At 36.4% G+C, this 23,041-nt stretch overlaps 2 protein-coding genes across 2 annotated transcripts in view; one reads left to right on the forward strand and one right to left on the reverse strand.

Moving 5' to 3' along the window:
* LOC121424291 (monocarboxylate transporter 3-like) overlaps window positions 1-3,453 on the reverse strand; it is a 7,541-nt gene extending 4,088 nt beyond the window's left edge. The window contains exons 1-3 of the mRNA XM_041619920.1: window positions 3,034-3,453; window positions 928-1,068; window positions 1-553 (exon numbers count right to left, since the gene is read on the reverse strand). The exon at window positions 1-553 is cut by the window's left edge and continues 537 nt beyond it. Coding sequence (XP_041475854.1) covers window positions 1-352 — 352 coding nt within the window. The 5' untranslated portion in view covers window positions 353-553; window positions 928-1,068; window positions 3,034-3,453. The remainder of the gene's footprint in view (window positions 554-927; window positions 1,069-3,033) is intronic.
* A 13,048-nt stretch (window positions 3,454-16,501) lies between these two features.
* Window positions 16,502-18,588, forward strand: LOC121423467 (gamma-glutamylaminecyclotransferase-like). Its single transcript, XM_041618814.1, has 2 exons — window positions 16,502-16,821; window positions 18,140-18,588. The coding sequence occupies exons 1-2, from the start codon at window positions 16,639-16,641 to the stop codon at window positions 18,515-18,517; spliced, it is 561 nt and encodes a 186-aa protein (XP_041474748.1). The 5' UTR covers window positions 16,502-16,638; the 3' UTR covers window positions 18,518-18,588.
* Window positions 18,589-23,041: the final 4,453 nt, after the last annotated feature.

Consider the following 23,041-nt stretch of genomic DNA (forward strand, 5'->3'; position numbering starts at 1 on the left):
GTGTCTTTGTATAGCCAGAATGTGAAGATTCCAACTTTTCAGTCACCATTTCTATGTCACTTTCGCTTCCAACGTTGCTTTCTTCTCCCATTTTATAATAAACACCAGCCATCTTATCAGGGTTAGGTGATCCTTTTTCATTTGATCTCTGTAGGATATTGCTTCCTTTTTGCAGAATACCACACTCCACCTTGTTGGTGTGATTAACGTTATCATCTGAACAATGTACTTTTGCCATGGTAGAGGGTGCCGAGCAAGTATCGATATCCTCCAAGAGGTGTTCACAAACAGCTGCAGGAGATCTCTTATGCTTTTCCTTTGGTAGTTTTAAGACAAGACCGATTGGGAACATGTTGAGGCAAATACCACCGAGGAGGAAGAGGGCGCTGTGTGGTCCGTAGGCTTCAATTAGTAGTTCAGTTGCGATAGGAACTATGAGAAACTCCGACAAGAGAACCGACTAAGACAAAGGAGCAGGCGAAAGCGAAATTTTCTTTGTAGTGACGATGTAGACAGATAATTGCTGGGATCAGTATCATGCTTTGGCCAATTCCTGGGAGAAAATGGAAGACAACCATCGATTACTGAAATAAAATAGACCAATATCTATTCAAACAGATAAGACAATGGATATGAAATCATAAACAGAGAATACGAATGATGCAGTTCATCTGAGACTTGAAACATAATAGCAGAACCATCAAAATAACAGAATCTGTTTTTGCTTGTGCAAGGGCATTACGGTACTTTATGTTTTGTTCTAGAGAGTGTTAGTTCATCGTTTGTCAGACGACAAGTTGTCAGATCTGACATCTTTCCAGGATTTGGAATGGCTGAATGGCACAAGCGTCTGACTTTCTAATTTTATATTTGAATGTGGCAACAGTGGCATTGATCACAACCGTGGTATAAATCTAGGTTTCTTACCAAAGAAAATTAAGGGAATTGCTAGAACCAATGTTGTACGGGTGAGTGATGAGGTTGTCATGGCAACTCCGGCTATCAATCCTCCGGCTATCGATATCATGTTCAGATCAGTATGATTTACCAGTGACCTGATCACCACCGCTATAGAGAAAGAAAGAAAAGTCGTTAATTGAGTTTATAGGGCTTTCCAACCTGGACATGGCTGGGATTCAAACAGGGAGCGATTTTTTGGGGCTGAGGTGCCGAAGTAAATTTGACTAGCAAAAAAGAAGAAGAAAAAAAAGGTTTTCACTACAAAATCAATTTAGTTTAGGTCCCAAGAAATTTGAAAAGCAAAAAGGAAAAAAAAGGGGTTATCAACACAAAGTGTTGATCACTTTCCATGTATTCCTCCAATTTGAGAAACCTACTACAGTTTCAGGGGGGGGGGATGCTGCCTTTGGAAAATAATAATGATACACGCGGCACCCCCTGGGAAAATCGTAAGCAGCACCCTCGCTTCCCAGGGCCATGGATTCCAACCTAGTCTGGAGGCACAGTCCGTGACTGAAACTTTGGTCAACAGGTAGGTCTCGATCCAGCCAAAGACTAGCACATAAAAAACTTAATTGGCATTAACAGGCTGCACACTGAGACCCTTAACTCGAGTGAAGGATTTGCACAGCAGACTAATTCGAACCCACGACCATGTATTTCAAAAGTCCGGAGACTAAAATTCCACTTGGCCACAACTCGTTTGTCGACGTACTGCATGCACGTATGGCCAGACGTTTTCTCCTTTATATCGCGCAGTTCTTTATGATTGCTATCAAGAATCGCATTTTGTTAAAACACACAAGATATTAAGACTTAAAATTCTTCATAGAAGATCTACTGTGCTGAATTAGGAAGGCATTTATTAATAGCATGAAAAACGATTCAGAAAACGGCCTGCCAGTATGTCACTATATGACATACTGGCTAAAAGCTTCAGGTGTGAGAGATGCTTGAGGACGTTTGTTGTGGAACATAAAGTGCATAAAATCGCTTTCGATCATCACTGGTAGCACTGGTTGGATCAGGGTGAACTACTTTTCGATCAAAACTACCTCTTAGTCAACTATTTAGATCAATGTCACTTAAACGTCAAGTCCACCCCAGGAAAATGCTGTCTTGAATAAATACAGAAAAATCAAACTAGCATAGTACTGAAAATTTCATCAAAATCGGATGTAAAATAAGAAAGTTATGACACTTTAAAGTTTCGCTTATCTAGTTGAGTCTATCGATGATGTCCATCACTCACTATTCCTTTTTTTATTTTTTGAATTATAAAATATTTCATTTTTTATAGATTTGACAATAAGGACCATGACTGAACCATATAGTATTAAACAATGCTAATTCCACATGTTCAGGGAGGAATTAATCGTTTTATCGCTTGACAATGAGGAGAAAATTCGAATATTTCATATAATAAAATACAAAATAAATAGCGAGTGGATGACTTCATAGTCTCTTAATTTGCATACCAGCCAGGATGTGCACAGAACCGTTTTGTGAAATTAAGCGAATCTTTCAAATGTCAAACTTTTTTTATTTTGCATCCGATTTTGATGAAATTTTCAGTGTTATTTTTGTTGGATTTTTCCCTTTTTATTCAAATCAACTTTTTGTTGGGGTGGACTTGTCCTTTAATTGCCAAACAAAACCAAAATGATTTTATGCAGTTTATGATGCATGCTGATGTATCTAAACACCCTTTTAAAGAAGGCCAAAATATGGCCGAAAGCTTGTTGTAAATAAACTTGATGAACTAGACCCCGGCTACGTCGATTGCCTTGTTCCCGCTGTATCTACATAATTTTTAGCATCCTATATATACATGTATATGAAAAAAAATCATAAAAACACGAAGGTTTAGCAACCCTTTTTATAGGTGTGAGTGTGTGTACAAAGTTAGGTTAGAATGAATCTGAAACAAATTAATTAATTGTGATCTAAATAATTATATGTTAAAACATACTGACTTTTTTGGTAGATCATTAGATTATACTACCATGGCTAGTGAGCCTAAAGAAAATGGCACCCAACTTTTGTTTTATTTGAATAATGTTCATACTTAACCACATATGTATTCCACGCTCCAGGGTAAAGAAAATAACGCCCCAACAGTTGCATAATTGCTGTCTAGCTGGAAGACCAAAGGTGACAGGAGAACTCCAAAAGATTTGAGCACACCAGCTTCGATAACGAAGAAGAAAAATACTGCTATCAATACCACATGACGCCGGGGATCCGGTGGGGTTTTGTCGCTACCAAGGTGCTCCTGACCGGAGTTCAATTTCTTTGACACCATTGTAAATCTCGATACAAGTTTTATACCTGGGCAAGTTCAGGCCTCTCCAGTAGTGTACTTGTGAATCGCGTTGTCCCGAATATGATTAAAGGTATTGTTTAACTTTGTGAGCAGCTGATTTAAAAAATTCTCAAACCAAGATGAAACATGTGTACAAGTGCATGTATTAGAACCAATTAACCCTGAAAACAGCCCTGAAAACAACCTACAAGGCAAACTACAAGGCAAACCCTGATTTTGTAAATAGGCGTCTTATAGACACCTAAATAGTACATATAAGTGTATGGGATGAAATTAAGATGGTGTTTCCGGTCACTTTATATTTCAATTTTTGAAGCAGTAAATAATTATTTTCGAACGCAATTTTTTCTGGGCTTCATTTTTGTAACATATCACAGACACAGATGACAAGTGTGACCTTCTAGCTCATATTTTTTAAAAGTCAAACCAATGTTAACCATTCACTTTAACATGCGAAGGGCTGATCCATGATTTTTTTATTGTGGGGGCAGTGGCGTAACTACGGGGGTTGGCTGACCAAAAAAAAAACGGGGAAAAGGAGAAATAGAGGGAGAAAGGAAGAGGAACGTAGTGGGAAAGAAGAAATTATTGTTCATTATAATAGTATATTACATTATAATCATGTTATGTTATATTACATAGGAAACATTTTTATCATAACTTTATGAAACATAATTTGCTCAGGGCCTATATTGTCATTGTTCCTGGTGCTCGCATTGTCAGTTTAAAGAGATATATACCTGTTGTACGAAAAACTCCCGTTTCAAGTCAAAATACACCAAATATATTATTGTTTTATGTAGTGACATACGCTTCTTTTTTCATGACCACTTGAAATGATTGCCCCATGTTAAGGTCTTAATATGAAACATTTCCTGTCCGTAATTACGTTCGCATCAGTGGAGTGATGAGATAATTCCGGAAATCAGTCCTTAAAATGTCCCTTTTTCTGATCTGAATATCACAAATTTTCAGCTCGCGCTTCGCGCTCGCGTCATTTGGTTAGTGAAATACGTATGGCCTTAGTGAATTCCTACTAGTAAGCCTTAGAATGGCCGCTTCAGGTCTGAATTGTCTAAATTTTCAGCCCGCGCTTCGCACTCGCAATATTTATGTGAGATGCGTATAGTAATCATGATTAAAATGACTTCAAAAAGTGCTTCATGTCTTCAGATGTAATTCTAACAAAAATCAGCAAGCGCTTGGCACTCTTGGTGAGATATGTATACTATTAAGGGATTCCTAAAATATAGTCCTTAAGAGCTCCCTGTTTGGGGTCAATATATACAAAAATTTCTGCTCGCGCTTCGCGCTCGCATTGTTTAGCGAGACAAGTACGTATCATGATTACAAAATCGATTATAATGTCCCTTTTTAGGTCTGAATATCAAAAATTTTCAGCTCGCGCTTCGCGCTCGCATTATTTGATTGCTGAGATGCGTATTTTCATTCGTGATATCAATGACTATAAGGGTTCCTTAAAATGTCTCCATTAGGTCAGTATACCTGACAACTGAGCGCGCTTCGCGCGCTCACTAAGTGACTCAAAATTTTTGCTGGTCCCCCCCAATGCCGTGACCCACGGTACGCCACTGGTGGGGGGAGGCTCTGAGGAGGTTCGTTGTCAGAAGAAAGACGAAAAGGGTGATGCATTTTTTTTGTCCCCAAGAGGCCACAATGCCTCTTCAAAAATCTAGCGAGCAAAGAAAAAAAAAAACACGACGAAAAAATAAAGAGAGGTTCTTCTCCACAAAAGACGTTATTAACTCCTAAAAAGTACAAGACACACAAGAAAAAAAAAGACAATCACCTCGAGATGAAAGGGGGTACACTAACAGCAAAAGGGTATTCACTAAGCACATGTTTAGATCATAGATGTACTCCTGTCATGTCGACTTGTGCCTGAGGGAAATGGTAAGCATATAGGGAACATGCCAGCTGAATTTATGCAAAACAGAAATACATTGAGTCATTTGGTTAAAAAAAACTAACAGGATCAAGGAATGTTACAACAGTTTACTTATAAATCTTATGTCAGACCCGGATTTCAGCGTGCATGGCTATAGATGAAAGGGGGAAGGGAGCGAGTTTGGGTCGACTAATCCCTGATCATCCCAACTCGTCGGAGACTATTTTAGTGCAAAGTATTGAATCAGCGGGTAAACATTAAACAGTAACGTCAACCTCCTCTGATATATAAAGGTTCTATACCTATCATGGAAAGATCATAAATACTGACCTTTGGACTGTCAACGCGAGCATTTTCGTTTGTTTTATTAATAGCGAAGGTAGCAAGCCGCCTGCATGTCAAGGCTTAATTCGCGCACCGTATAGGAAGCCGTACATTGTACAGGAAGTCGTCTTCAAACTTTAGCCCAGTAGGGGAAAGCGGGTTAAGTTGTGACACTTTTTGCATTTTGCATGTTCGAATTATTATGACTAGTACTATTGTAGAAATAAGTACCTTGCCTTTAAATTTGATTCTTGGGAATTGTTTAATATAGCTTTCTACCCCCACACTGATAGTCATCGTGACCTTTGAAAAAACCGATGTCAAATGGCTCAACTTGCCCCATATATGGGGTAAGTTGTGCCACCGTCTGGGGGTATAGTCCAGTAGACGGTCTCATAGGCCATGTACAAGACCTGGAAAAGTTGTTAAGTACAAGTGTTTTTTTGTTGATTCGTGTTCTAGATGGGTATTGAAGTAAATTCAGCTTGGTTGCCACCTTGGCAACCTTGAGCAATTTTTTTAATTAGCCTAATCAGCATAATCATCTAATTAGCATATGTACGATATGTAATATACTAGCTCTCTTAAATCAGAAAGACTAAAAACATAAACAATATTATTTTTCTAAGAGGTCCTGTGACGTTGAATCAATGCATGATAATATTTTAAATATCTAAGTTATGCAATTATCGTAATCAGCCTAATTAGCATAATGAGCTAATTAGTGTAATACACTGTATATATGTATTTGTGGATGTCTATCCAGAAAATTCCCAATACGTAAATAATACAACCCTTTTATGGTTTTCTATAGCGAGGAATTCATTTATGAATATATAAATCTTAATATGTCTGATTAGAGATTTAATTAAAGCACATTAATAATGGTAGCTTCATTTAAATGGAGTCTTAGTTGTGATCTGAAGCTGAAAGTGGACCTTATTCCTTTTAAGTCATTTGTAAGATTATTCCAGGCAATTGCACCTCTATATTCTAATCGCCTTTTCCCATAATTTGTTTTTACTTTGGGGATGCAAAGACTATAATCCGATTTGCGTGTTCTATAGTAATATATTTGATAATTAAATCGTCTACTTATATATTCTGGAACAGCTCCATACAAGATTTTGTGAATTAGCATTATCTTTCTCATTCTAAGCCTTTCAGTGACTTTGTCAATTTTTAATTGACGATAGAGGTCTTCTGTTGGATACCTTCTGGATACCTTCAATACTAATTTAAGAGCTCGTTTTTGTAACAAAGTTAGCTGTTCTATATACCCTTTACCCGTATTACTCCAGACTCCATCACAATAGTCTAAATGACATTGTATAATAGATTTATACAAAATTGGGGCATGATTTTGAGATATATAAGGTCTAATTCTTTTCAAAAGATACATACATTTAGCAATCTTGGATTTCATATGACTGATATGAGCTCCCCAATCTAGGAATTCATCTAAAACAACTCCAAGATATTTTGTTTTAGTAACTCTTTTTAGCAATTCGCCATTCAAGGATACAGTTATGTCATTATCAATTTTGTGTATACGATTTCGGGTACCAATAAGAACAAATTCACATTTAGCTATATTCAACTTTAATTTGTTACATGCAAGCCACTCTGATACTGCTTGGAGATAACTCTCCAATTCAGATTTTATATCAATAGCATTTTTTGAACTGAAATAAATGCATGTATCATCAGCATAAAGTGATAATTTTGAATTTTGAATTACTTTACCAATGTCATTTATATATAGAGAGAATAGCAATGGTCCAAGAACTGAACCTTGTGGTATGCCATATTCAACGGTAGCATAATCAGAGTTGACACCATTCATAAAAACGTATTGAGATCAAGAGGATAAATATGACTTAAACCAATTGAGGTTGACACCTCGTATACCTATAAAGTATAATTCATCGAGGAGAATCTTATGCACAATACTGTCAAACGCCCTTTTCAAGTCTAACATAATAGTCCAGTAGACGGTCTCATAGGCCATGTACAAGACCTGGAAAAGTTGTTAAGTACAAGTTTTTTTTGTTGATTCGTGTTCTAGATGGGTATTGAAGTAAATTCAGCTTGGTTTCCACCTTGGCAACCTTGAGCAAATTTTTAATTAGCCTAATCAGCATAATCATCTAATTAGCATATGTACGATATGTAATATACTAGCTCTCTTAAATCAGAAAGACTAAAAACATAAACAATATTATTTTTCTAAGAGGTCCTGTGACGTTGAATCAATGCATGATAATATTTTAAATATCTAAGTTATGCAATTATCGTAATCAGCCTAATTAGCATAATGAGCTAATTAGCATAAGTGTAATACACTGTATATATGTATTTGTGGATGTCTATCCAGAAAATTCCCAATACGTAAATAATACAACCCTTTTATGGTTTTCTATAGCGAGGAATTCATTTATGACATTATTTTTCGATTTTAACCAATGTAATCGCTGTAATTAGCATAACTAGCATAATGCACTAATTAACATATATGTGTGTAATATATATAAAATACATATTTCTTTGTCATCGAGAATGCCCGAAAAATGAATAATACAGCTATCCTGTGGTTTTCTATGGCGAGGAATTCATTTATGACATTATTTTTTTCCATTTTAACCAATGCAGTCGCTGTAATTAGCATAATTAGCATAATCAACCTAATGCACTAATTTCATTTCATTTATTTGTTTCACCACGGTTAAAAAGCCCATTCAGCATAGCTGTTTTTCATTGGGGCCGTGATACAATATTCAATACACAAAAATGATCATAGTTTTTAAGCAAACAAAGTAATTCATTAAAAAAAATATATATTACACGGATACAAACAATTAAAGTGGATAAATGAACAATACAGAGTGCAAGTTGGATACAAATTATTAAAATTCAGTTATCTTACACTTAGGTATAGGCCTACAAAAAAAAACTATAAAAAAACTAAAACTATACAAATCGTTATCCCTTGTACCCCTTGCGTTTCCCCACCCTTCCCAAGTGAAATCATTATATAAATCTTAATATGTCTGATTAGAGATTTAATTAAAGCACATTAATAATGGAAGCTTCATTTAAATGGAGTCTTAGTTGTGATCTGAAGCTGAAAGTGGACCTTATTCCTTTTAAGTCATTTGTAAGATTATTCCAGGCAATTGCACCTCTATATTCTAATCGCCTTTTCCCATAATTTGTTTTTACTTTGGGGATGCAAAGACTATAATCCGATTTGCGTGTTCTATAGTAATATATTTGATAATTAAATCGTCTACTTATATATTCTGGAACAGCTCCATACAAGATTTTGTGAATTAGCATTATCTTTCTCATTCTAAGCCTTTCAGTGACTTTGTCAATTTTTAATTGACGATAGAGGTTTTCTGTTGGATACCTTCTGGATACCATCAATACTAATTTAAGAGCTCGTTTTTGTAACAAAGTTAGTTGTTCTATATACCCTTTACCCATATTACTCCAGACTCCATCACAATAGTCTAAATGACATTGTATAATAGTTTTATACAAAATTAGGGCATGATTTTGAGATATATAAGGTCTAATTCTTTTCAAAAGATACATACATTTAGCAATCTTGGATTTCATATGACTGATATGAGCTCCCCAATCTAGGAATTCATCTAAAACAACTCCAAGATATTTTGTTTTAGTAACTCTTTTCAGCTATTCGCCATTCAAGGATACAGTTATGTCATTATCAACTTTGTGTATACGATTTCGGGTACCAATAAGAACAAATTCACATTTAGCTATATTCAACTTTAATTTGTTACATGCAAGCCACTCTGATACTGCTTGGAGATCACTCTCCAATTCAGATTTTATATCAATAGCATTTTTGGAACTGAAATAAATGCATGTATCATCAGCATAAAGTGATAATTTTGAATTTTGAATTACTTTACCAATGTCAGTTAGAGAGAATAGCAATGGTCCAAGCACTGAACCTTGTGGTATGCCACATTCAACGGTAGCATAATCAGAATTGACACCATTCATATAAACGTATTGAGATCGAGAGGATAAATATGACTTAAACCAATTGAGGTTGACACCTCGTATACCTATAAAGTATAATTTATCGAGGAGAATCTTATGCACAATACTGTCAAACGCCCTTTTCAAGTCTAACATAATCAATCCAGTAAGTAATCCCTCATCAATATTCTTTAAAACATCTTCTGTGAGGTTTAAGACTGTCGTGTGGGTAGAATGTTGGGGCCGAAATCCCGATTGATTCTCAACTAAGATATTATTACTTGTTACATATTTATACATTTGTTCAAAAGCTATTTTTTCGATAACCTTTGCTAAAATGACACCAGGTTTTACAATTCACACAGAGCAGTGCTTTTTTATTACATTTCACTGATTTTCTACAAATAATGCATGGATATTTCACAGACATTAAAATTAAATCCCTTTTACAAAAACTACCTTAAAAAATTATTATAAATTCAACAAGTTATAGAAAAGTATATATATTAAAATTAACATATACATATAGATTTATTTGTCAAAGTACTACAACAACCTGAAAACATAAATAATACAGCTATCCTATGGTATTATTCTATGAGAAATCTTTTGTGAAATTATTTTTCCCGTTTAACAAATGGTATTTCTAATTAGCGTAATTAGCATAATCCGCTAATTAACTTATGAGCAATATTTTATATATGAATATTCCTATGACTAGGAATTCACTTATGACATTATCTTTACCTTTTATTAATGTAATTTTCGTAATTGCATAATGCGCTAATTAACATATATGTGCAATATATATATATATATATATATATATATATATATATATATATATATATATATATATATATGTATATATATTCCTTTGTCATTTTATATTGAGAAAGCCTGAAAACCTAAACAATTACAGCTATCCAATGGTTTTCTATGATGAAGAACTCTTTTGTGACATTATTTTCCCCGTTTAACAAATGTTATTGTGTAATTAGTGCAATCAGTATACTGGGCTAATTAACATAATAAACAATATAATTACATATATATATATATATATATATAGTGTAAAGAAATGGATGAAGAGAACAATGGTAGGCGTTGCTTAAATCAAAGTTCCCCAGAGCTATCTACCCTTTGGAAAAATTGGTGATGCCGAAAAATGTCTCTGCCGGGAATCGAACCCGGGCCCCCAGCTTTGAACGCCGGTGCCTTAACCACTAGACCACAGAGACGGGTTAGTGGTTAGGCCGACCCTGATCCAATTGACCGTCAGATAGACAGATTTTCGACACCATACCAATTATAATTTCCTTTGTCGGGTGAAGTTGGGTTTTGAACAATGACAAGCCGCCATGCCTCAGCTGGATCAAAGCTATGCTTTGATACAGTACACGTATGGGAGAAAGTATACAAATGTATGTGAAGCTATACATGTACAACAGCTTTGGCAACTCTTTTTTATTTAAATATTGTGTAAAGAAATGGATGAAGAGAACAATGGTAGGCGTAGCTTAAATCAAAGTTCCCCAGAGCTATCTACCCTTTGGAAAAATTGGTGATGCCGAAAAAGTAACCCGTCTCTGTGGACTAGTGGTTAAGGCAACGGCGTTCAAAGCTGAAGGCCCGGTTCGATTCCCGGCAGAGACCATATATGATTGTGATCAAATGACCTAACATGTGTGCAAATGGCCAGGATCATTTATTTACTACTCTGATTATGGCCCCCAGTCATTTTGGGGTTAAAGCATTTTCATATATATATATATATTCCTTTGTGATTTTATATTTAAAAATGCCCGAACAGATGAATAATACAGCTATTTCATAGTTTTCTATGACGGGGAATTCATTTATGATATCGTATTTCACTTTAAACAATGTTAATGGTGTAATTAGCTTAATTGGCATGAGCTAATCAAAGTGGAACGCCTCTGGCAGTCTCGCCTGCATTGCGCGATTTTATATAGAAGCAGTTTTTACTTTGAAAACAGCTATTGCATAAAATATTCACGTAAGAACAATTCATATGATGTCCATTGATCCAAAATGGTCTTAGACCATGATCAAATGACCTAACATGTGTGCAAAACAATCCTTCATCCTTGATTACCCATTATGTTTATGTTTCATGAACTAGATCCATAAACTTCTAAGATATGATGCCAAGTTAAAAAATACCCCTAACATGGCCAAAGTTCATTGACCTTACATTACCTTTGATCTTGGTCATTTGACCTGACATGCGCACAGGATATACAGGGATAGGCCTACATGGTTGCATTTATGTCCAAGTTTCATTAACTACATGTGGATTCATTAACTTTTAAAGTTATGACAATTCCACAAATACCCCCAACATGGCCAAAGTTCATTGACGCTAAGTGACCTTTGACCTAGGTCATGTGACCTGAAACTCCAACAGAATATTCAGTATTACTTGATTACCCTATATGTTTAAGTTTCGTGAACTAGGTCCATACACTTTCTAGGTTATGACGACATTTCAAAAACTTATCCTTGGTTAAGATTTCGATATGTACATGTATTCCCCCAACAAGTTCCCCAATAGTTCATTGGCCGTAAATGATCATTGACCTTAGTCATGGGACCTGAAACTAAGGCAACATGTAAGTAATGCTTGATTACTTTTATGTCCCAGTTTCATGAACTAGCTTCATATACTTTCTAAGTTATAATGACATTGACATTGCATGGTTTATATGATATCAATGTTGACGACGCTGCCATCGCCGCCACCGTCGGAAAAGTGGCGCCTATAGTTTCCCTCTGCTATGCGGGCGAGACACTTGGGACCTTTCGCAATCATCACGGACGCTAGTATTAGGGTCCCCTAACACAAAAGTTAACGCTTAATCATACACTTGATTTTTAAGATTGATTGTGCATTACAGTCAATAGAATCAAACGTAGAAAACTGCTCTACGATCAATGCTAAGCTTTGTGTAACAGGGGGGTTACAGGCCCTACAAATCTGCTTTTCGTGTGCAAAATCCCTTTCCGCGACACCCGTACCGCATACATGCATGTATAATACGACTGATGGCTGGAGATATTCAAAATGCAGGACCTAAAATAGATTTATGACATGGAGAAGAAAGTGGTTTTTCAAACAAATCGAGAACATATTGAGTGAGGAAAAACTTACTGAATGAAGGCTTAAATATAGATCATTACAGTCCATCGAATCGATATTACATTAATGTGGATTATTGGTGGATCACTGGCAATTGATTTCATGGATAAGATCAACCTCTCCAGCCGAACATTTCGCATGCGTTGATATGTACACATCATATGCGATACCTTTGAACTCGTTTCCTTTTGTTTCTTTTGTTTCTTTGTTTCTTTTGTTTACTCCTTATACACAAACGATATGCCTCTCGCACACGATGTGAGGGGCATTATGTTTTACATTCCCCAGAAATGGGGATTAGATTCAAATTCCGGGGGGACCACTTCCATTGATGAGTGGATACCAGGCACGACCATGGGGTTTCGAAAAGTACCCTAAACATGCTAAACAAGGGAAGCAATTCTTTTCCAGATTATGAAAATGCATCTCTTAACAAGTATTTGGCTTGTGAAACCCTACAAGTATTGAATATATATCCCTTATTTCAGCATTTTAAACATCGTTTTGACACCCTTATACTTAACGTACCTGCCCACTCTGTCCCCTTTTACGGGTGGTCGCTACTGGTATCCACTAATCAATGGAAGTGGGCCCCCCGGGCGGCCTCTCGAGCTCTAGGAGGAGTCAAATGTGGCTTTGGAAAGTCGTCCTCAATCGGATAAATCGCTGTTACCATAGTAGCAACCAGAATTTTGCACACGAAACGCATATTGAATGTTTCCGTCGCAGATGCGAAACGAAAAAAAAATCTCATGTCACACAATTTGCATTGCAGGACTGAGTTTTACGACCATGATGACGGGCCCAAAAAGTCCCTTCCAAAGTCAACGACCGTTGTAAATAAGCGTCTGCGTCCTCAAACGAAAGGTCGGGACTAACTGCAGTGACAACGAAACATATGTATTGCACCTGTATTTTAATTACCACTAACCATAGGATAGCTGTAATTTTCATGTTTTCAGGCACACTCGATATAAACCAACATAGAAAAAATGAAAATCCATAATTTATTGTTCGAAATAGACATGAAATGAAATACTCCGAAAATTTGCTTTGCCCAATTGATCGTGGGCCCGGCAGCCGCTGAGCAGGGCCAGATCGACGAGGCTCTATCCCTTTAATCGTTGAACGTCAAACAGGGTAGCAGCAACTCCCATCTATTAACGTCTTTTGGTCTGACGCAGCATGGGTTTGAACCCCCGACCTCCCGATTGTGAGACGTACGCTCTACCAACTGAGCCAACACACTGGTCATAGGAATATACTTGATATATTGCACATAGATGTTAATTAGTGCATTGGGCCAGTAATTCTAATTAAGGCATTGACATTGGTTAAAATGGAAAATTACTGTCATAAATGAATTCATCAACGTAGAAAACATAAGAAGAGCTGTATTATATATGTTTTCAGGCCGATGTAGACATTACTTTGACACAGAAATCTATTTATTGCAAATATACATTCATTAGCGCATTATGCTTATAAAGCTAATTATAACAATAACATCGTTTAAAGGAAAAAGATAATGTCACAAAAGAATTCATCATCGAAAAACTATAGGATAGCTGTATTATTTATGTTTTCGGGAATTCTCACTCAGTATAAAATGACAAAGGAATACATATTTTGCACATATATGTGAATTAGCGCATTATGCAAATTATACTAATTACGAAAATTACATTGGTAAAAAGGGGAAAAAATTATGTCAGAAATTAATTCCTCGTCATAGAAAACCATGGGATAGCTGTATTATTCATGTATTCGGGCATTTTTGATATAAAATGACAAATGAATATATATGTATTGCACATATATGTTAATTAGCGCATTATGCTAATTATACTAATTACGACAATTACATTGGCAAAAAAGGGGGAAAAAATAATGTCAGAAAATTCCTCGTCATAGAAAACCATGGGAAAGCTGTTATATTTATGTATTTGGCATTTTTTTTATAAAATGACAAAGGAATGTATATATTGCACATATATGGTAATTAGCGCATTATGCTAATTACGACAATTACATTGGTAAGGAGGGAAAAATAATGTCATAAATGAATTCCTCGCCATAGAAAATAAGCATAGGGTAGCTGTATTAATCATGTTTTCAGACATTCTCAATATGAAATGACAAAGAAATATATATTTTTATATGTATTACACATATACCTCGCTAAGAAAACCCTAAAAAGGTGCATTATCTACATATTTGGCATTTTTTGGATAGACATCCACAAATACGTATATATTACACTTATGCTAATTAGCTCATTATGCTAATTAGGCTGATTGCGATAATTGCATAAGTTAAATATTTAAATTATTGCTATAAATCGATTCCTCGTCACAGGAACTCTTAGTAAAATGACATTATTCATGTTTTTTAATCCTTCTGGTTTAAGAGAAGTAGCATATTACATATCGTAATATGCTAATTACGCTAATTAAAAAAATGCTCAAGGTTGCCAAGGTGGCAACCAAGCTGAATTTACTTCAATACCCATCTTGAACGCAAATCAACAAAAAAAAACCTTGTACTTACTTTAATAGCGACTTTTCCAGGTATGTAAAATATCTACTGGACTAGTAAGTCGAGCCACAAAAACTACGTACAAAATGTATGGGGGGAGAACCAGCATGTCAATTTTTTGTTTAAAGTCTTTTCACTTGCTACTTCTCTATAATACTAACATCCTTTAAAAGGAAAAGAGCAGTCATGTAAATTTGCTCCTTTCAGCCTGCATTTCAATCGATTTTTATGGTTTCTTTGTTTTTTAAGATACATTACCATAAGAATTACCATGGCTCAACTTGCCCCATGCTGTTTGGCTCAACTTACCCCAGTCCGAACTTAGTGCGATAATTTTGTATCCACACATTTATTATGCATCTATCATATAAAAGACTATGACAAGAATGAAGATCCATACCTGGACTAGCAATGTTGTTATCATGTCTTTACTATATTTAAAGACGTGTGTGTGAATAAAGTACTTATCTATTTCACACTCTTTTTTTACTTTTTTGGCTGAAATTCATACTTTTCCCTCTAAAAAACTACTTTTTGTTTCAAAGTGGAAAACAATGTGGTGGGGTTAGCGGTTATGCTATGGGTCATCAATACATGACACCACCACAATGTCTGACTCATTCATTATTGGCCTGGGGCTGGTGGCTCAACTTGCCCCTATGCTCAACTTACCCCGCCTTCCCCTACAGATTGGAGGGTAGATGCTGAGGGGATTTGCGCTGGATAAGAGATTGGGAGTCATGTGCCCTCTATGCTAGATTTGGGAAAGAGAACGTCCACGCACCAAGGTCCAATCTGGACGAACTTTGGCCATGCTGGGCGCTCACTAGTGATTATTGTAACAGGGGCCTGTTCATAATAGTGAAAAAGTGATATGGATATATTTCTCACAATTTTGATTACCATGAAGGATCGGGGCGGTGCCACTGGGGCGAGCACCATTGAACCTGTGATTTTTCCGAACATTTAAAAGGGGGACAAAGAGGAGAAAAGGAGTAAAGGGAAGAAAAAAGAGCACCCCACACCCACCCCATCACACACGCAAACACACCCTCTCACACGCACATTCCACACACTCACCCCCACCTGGCATATATAATATGTATATTTTGATTGTATGTTTTTGAATTTGCTCTTAGAGGACTGATGTCATCGTTGGCCTCTAGGTCTCTACTTGTTACTCTTTTCCGTTTGCTTTTGTTAGAAGTATAAATAAATAAACATTTCCTTTTCTAAACTCCAACTATTACTGTCGAGCATGGTATAGTACAATGTTTAAGTTGAAGTTTTGGTTGAAGTTATTAAGTTATTCCCGAATTCTGCTTTGGCAAACATTGTGACCAACAGATTCAACAAATATCTCCTATCCTTTTTAGTATAGTGGATGTGATTTATTTAAACATGAATCGGGTATTCATGTATGGAACTCTAAAACGCGGGCAACCAAACCACTATGTGCTGTCGGAGGTAGGACATGAGAGATATACATACATAGGAAATGGTTTCACAAGCACGAAGTGGCCTCTTGTAATTTCTTCGGAGCATAATATCCCATATTTATTGGACAAGGAAGGCGATGGATACGTAAGTTTCGAAGCATATCAATTTGTTCATTTTAATGTGTGTTGCCCTTGCGGGGCTAGTCTGCTATGCAGACTCTGAATGGCTCATATGGTGGGATCGCCTGAAAGGGCGAGCGACAGTAGCGAGCATTGGGTCTACATTTCTATTGCAGGGCGGGAAAGCTGACGAAAAGCAACTTCATGATCTGGGGCTCATCGTTATTTTGCGGAAAGGTGACATAAGTTGTCTGTTGTTGCCATTGATGTTTTTAATTTGACGGTTTTAGAATAAGTTAATTTGTTGCCTCAGAGATGGACCCAGGAGCCTGGGGGGGGAGGGGCACTCAGTATATAATGCATAGTGGGTTTGTGCCGCGGAGGGGACCCCCATTTTTACACTCAAATTTCCGTTCCAAGGCATAGCATTTTTGTCTTATTGAGAAAAAGAACAAAGAAAGCCGCTCCAAAGCGTAGCATTTTCTTCTTATCGAGAAAAAAAGGAAGAAAGAAATCCACTCCAAGGCTTCGCATGTTTTTCGTTACGCCGTTCCGGTCGCATTGATCTGCTACAATAAGCTGCAATTTTGGTGAAAAGCGGCCGCAGAGCACTGTCCGACCATCGCCTCTGCGCGAGCGCACTCGGCGGCCGTGCCGCCGGGCTAGCTGCAGGGATGCATACGCACTCACACGCTAGCGATCCGTTCCAAGGACCCCCGTTTTCACAAACATTTGTAGTCCTTTCCGCGGACCCTCCTTTTTACAATAAGCCTGGCAAGGCCCCCGTTTTTTGTCTCGCCCGCGGCACACCCGTACTACTTTTTTTTGGTCGAGTGCCCCCCCCCCCCCCGGGCCCAGGAGGTTAAAGCCTCGCTCCCGACTCTATCCCCACTTTTTACTTTGCATTTTATTAACCGATTGCTCTTCTCGAACGGTTGTTAGAATTTTATTATTATTTTTGAATTCCCTTTTGGGGGACGGGGTTTGACAGAACATCACTCGCCCCAAGAATGCCATGGGGTAAAGAGCTTAGGGCCCACCACCCTTAGTGTACCTTACTGGATTTATGTTTTTTATGAAAGCACTCGTTTTCTGTTGTGGATTATCGACAAGGCCATTCACTGAGATTTCTTATGATATAAGGATGAACTTCATTCCAAGTTACGAAATTTTAGCAGCTATTGTGCGAACGTAACAACTAGCAAACATCAAGTGAAAAAATGACTAAAGCTAATCCGTTTGAGAGGTGCTATGTTTAGCCACGGAATTAGTTCCCTCTCTTATTCAAACGCTTCATTCGTTTTAATGTTTAACGTTTAATCCGATTTTTTCCATCTCTCCAGAATATCAAAGGTGAAGTCTATGATGTGGATGACGTCCTCTTGAGACACATCGACCAATTCGAATGCTATCCCGACGTCTATGGCCGTCGAAAGGTGGACATCATCATGACCAAAGAAGAGACGGGTGCGAACACAGGTCCGAAAACCGATCCGACTACCGACTCGAAAACCGACTTGGCGGAAGCCATCCGACTGGCCAGTCAGCCGGGAAGAATAATGGAATGTTGGATTTATTATCTGCCCGAGCCAAGTTCTTTACTTCTGGAACTCGAAAAGATTGAAGACTATGATAGTTATGGAGCTCATGGGAGGCCGTATATACCAATTTATGAGGAGGGCAAAGGCTGGGTTGGTGAACTAGATAAGCCTTCATCATAATCAGGGGCGAAAAGAGGAAAGGGAGAAGGGAAAGGGAGATAGAAGAGGGGAAAGAGAGGAGGGTTTCTGAAACTCTATCGGTAACTCTATTATCCATGTTTATAAATTGAGACATGGAATTATGTCACATTTAGGTGGCTTGTGAGGACAGTCGGCGTTCGCGAAGCAGGAGTGGAGTGGGGGTGGAGTTGGATGACTGCACCCTATCGAGACAACCGGGGGGGGGGGGGCTTTCGCGAAAGGCTGTGTTGAGAAGTTCTTCTAAACCAGACGTTTCATGAAAAATTATATATCATATAATAACAATTACAAAAATAGGAGAAAAGCGGAGAGACTGCATTTTAAGCTGATTTTGAATACATTTGCATAATTAATGAAGTTCGTAATTATAGAACCCCCCCCCCCCACAAAGCCGTATAGAACCAATAAATGAAGAGAAATGGCTTTTTTCCTTTAAATACTGTTCATATTGCATACACATTATACGTCAAAACATATGTAATGGTTATTGTTCATTATTATTTAATGAAGTAATATCATTTGAATACGAATATGCTTGCAAAATGCTGGCATGAGAAATTAGACTTCCTAGACTCCGCAAAACTGAAATCACCATGGAACCATTGTTAAAGGCTTGAACCTTCGAGCTATAGGGTGATAGTTCAGTTGGTAGAGCGGGGGTTTCTGATTACGGTGACCCGGGTTCGATTCCATCTTGGTGCGCTATATAATAGTGTCCTTTGGTAAGGCATTAATCCTCATTACCATGTCACTGGAGAGGACCTTAAGCCGTCGGTCCTTTGGTTGCTTGCTGACAAGCATTCATGCTTTCTTATAGCAATCAGATAAAAATTCACTCCCATTTACCAGGTGGGGGTGTCGTCTAGCTACGATGTGGGACATGTGAGGTTGAAATTCACACAAACCTGATCACTTTCAATTTAGGTGCAAATAATCACAGACGAATTACTTTCAACGTAAATCACAAGCCATGTAAACGAAATATTTAAACAGATGAACCAGAAAACAGATATTGAGGATAATTTGTTCAATGACACGGTAAGTGTTTATGAGATATATGAAGTTTAAAAAAAATGTGTGTATACGTGATGAAACAAAATGCAGTTTTACATATATGAACCAAAATTTTAAATGCGTGTGGCTATTTAGAGCTCTATTCACCTTAAGATTTTCAGTGTTTTTATATAAGAACTGACGTAGGATTCTGAAATGTAACCTCTAGATTGTCAGCAAAAACTTTGCTCCAAATTTGGAGAATAAAATGAATATATCATCGCTTACGTGAAGAACATTATGAAACTACGTAGGTTAATTTCATAAACTAAAACGGAATAAGAATCAGAGGTCTACGTAAATACAATATACAGAAGACATGACTGTAAAAACATAATACCAATCTTATTGACAAGGCCAGGAAACGGCCCAGGAATCCAATAAGTACATCTTTCTAATCAACACCATTAATGAGAGGGAAGTCATTACGACTGTCAATCGTTCCTCTTAGCGATTATCTATGTATGAAGTAAATCAAGACTCGATTGTACTTCAGCCGTTAAGCATGCATGAAAAACAATTGTTATGGGCTGGAGACCTCTCACCAAACTTTGAAAAAATGATAAAGAGTACTCGTTGTGACAAGTTTTATAATTAGTTTGTTTATTAAACTTTCTTCTGATGACTAAATCAATGCATGCTATTTTCATCATTGCTTTGTATCACATAGTGCGATCTGAGGACATTAAAAATTCTTCTCGGTCCAAGAGCACTTTTGTGATAACATGGGGCCGTGGCTATGACGAACAACTTGAATTCCCTTTATGTTTTCTTTATTTTTGTCTTTCTTACATTATATTAACTTGAATTTACTTTATGTTTTCTTTATTTTTGTCTTTCTTACATTATATAAACCAAGTAAATATATACGAATATATTCTAACCTATTGTTTAAGTACTTGATTCGACTCGGTATAACACGAAATCAAGAAACATAGAAAAATACAAAGAATAGAGTTGATGAGAATAGAAAAAAGAAAGGTAAACTCGGGTAAAATGGAGAAAAACAAAAAGGAAGACAAAATAAAGGACTTAAGAAGAAACAAGTTGTTTCACAAACCACGAATCTTAACTGGTTCCGCAATCAATAAAACAAGAAAATGACATTTTGACCCTAAGATGGCCTTCGATGTAAGGTTTTTAGATTATACGTGACAATGGCTGATAATTTGTTTGAAGGTTATATCAAACTTATATATAAAATAAAGAAACGAGGATAAGTTTAATCATTTGACATTTTGATCACTAGTACTTTTCACCTCACCATCTTCATCACCACAGAATAATGTGGTATTACCCAAGGATCACTTGTATCAAGTATAAACACAATTGATGCAGAAATAAAGAACAAAAACTTCAACATTTTCGTTAAAAAAAGGAAAACAAGGCACATGGCCTCCTATTATTTTACTTATGACCTCTAGATGACTTTTCACCCCACTATCCTCATCACCTCAAATATGGTATTTAACCCAAGAAGAAATAGAGAAAAAAAAGCCAAGAGAAAGAGAAGAGGCCAAAAAGAAAGAAATAGAAATAGAAAGAAGGAAATGTAAAAAGGAAGAAGGAAAGTATACAAGAAAGAAGAAAAAATAAAGCAGGATGGAATTTTAAAAGTGCAATGATGAAAGAAAATTAATGTAATCTTTCACTGAGGCCAAAAGGCTGCACTGTATAACGATAATAATTCTGTCGTATATTTCGTGTATATTACTCTAAAAATGCTCTAAATAATCGAATTTAAAATTTATAAATTATTCAAACATTCGTAGTGTAAGTGCAGCGATTTGTAACCGAAAGGTAAAGGCGATATGTCTATTGGATTGGGTATGATATTGTTGATCAACCGATTAGCTTCCCTAAAATCGGACTCGATTGCTTTCAGATTTAGTTCGCTTTTGACGGTTCGATGAAGATTTTCTCTATGCAGCACGGGGTGTTCCACAAGGTTCCCATTCTTTGACTCCTTCTATTTATTGCACATGTTAATTATTTCGGCATGTGTGTGTGAGGGTGTGCGAGGGGTGCTGTGCGCGTGCTTGTCATCATTTTGTTCCGTTTATAGAAAACTTGTCTTACTCCTTTTTTTGTCTATAAATAATGTCAGAGCACGTTAGGTGCTCATTCGTGTAACCGAGTACTTTGTACAAGTAAAGAAACCTTCGCGCTCGCACTATTATCTAGTAAATTGCATTTTAGGCATAGCATCGAGATTTTTCATCTGCTGCGGAAAAACATGGGAATACAGTAAAATCGCTATTATTTCGATATGCGAAACCTCTTATGACAGCTTTTAGACATTTTGGTTTCGATGTACAGTCTTTCAGAATTGTCAATTTTGAAAAAAATATATTCATACTTTGTGAATTCTATGATATTGTTTTATCTGTAGGCCTATGCCATCTCTAGTTTATGCATTATTATAAATAACCATTAAATGGAAAGATGATGCATTTAAATTATCAATTATTCTGCGAAAAATGTTTTATTTTGTGTATAGTTTTCGGACAATACCGCGCCTGCAGTAGATAAAAATTTCCACTATGTTTACTTGATTAAGTATCACGTTATTATCATTCATGAAATCGTTATTTATCTCGTTCACTCATCATGCTCATTGCGTAATTGCTCCACCCAAATAATGCCAAACCTAATTTCATCAGATTTTGGATTTTTTAGCGTTTTGCTCCCCCCCTCTTTTCAAATCAAATAATTTTCAGCCTTAATTAATCCTTAAATTCTGAAATAAAGTGTGGAAACAGGGGCCCGTTGCATAAAGCTTTTTACCTGAGAAAACTCAGGTTGTTTTTACCGGAGTTTTTTGCCCTGTGTTAAAGTCAATGGCAGAAATCAGACTAACCTTAGTTTTAAGTTTTTACCAGAGTTTTCTCAGGTAAAAAGTTTTATGCAACAGGCCCCTGGTGGACAAAGGTATCTCTCACACATTCCTTCTTTAAAGAGTTTACATCCAGCCTATGAAGGATTACATACATCAATTTCTAATTAGGCCTATATATAAACACAAACATATACAGTTGATGCCAAATGTTTACTTACATCCATGGATAACAGTGAAATTTGTTCGATTGCCAAACATCGTAAAATTTACTTTATCTGCAGAAATACCATGATGAATTAGGTATCAAATGAAAGAGTGTATTTAAGCACTTTCACATGATTGGGATGCCGTTGGGATTAAAGTATATTTCAGGTAGATTATTTTATTGAAGAAAACAAGTAATATTCGTGTAAAATGTATTCTGGTGTTTGCTATTATATTTTCAAACATCTTTTCATATAAAATATATATAAATGTCAAATCTATGATTTATATTACATTAAAAAGTGTAATCTGAAATGTTTGTGTTAAGAGTGACTAGCCTAGCACAAATATGAAATGTTTTAATCAAGTTTTTATTTTTAATTTGTCTAAAATATGAAGATTTTTTT

This window comes from Lytechinus variegatus, chromosome 11 (genome assembly GCF_018143015.1).
Source record: "Lytechinus variegatus isolate NC3 chromosome 11, Lvar_3.0, whole genome shotgun sequence".
Lineage (NCBI taxonomy): Eukaryota > Metazoa > Echinodermata > Echinoidea > Temnopleuroida > Toxopneustidae > Lytechinus > Lytechinus variegatus.

Excerpts from the sequence above, each read along its gene's own strand:
- LOC121423467 (XM_041618814.1), top strand. The coding sequence starts at position 16,639 with ATGAATCGGGTATTCATGTATGGAACTCTAAAACGCGGGCAACCAAAC. Across the intron at positions 16,822-18,139 it reads ACAAGGAAGGCGATGGATAC|AATATCAAAGGTGAAGTCTA; the intron begins GTAAGTTTCGAA and ends CCATCTCTCCAG.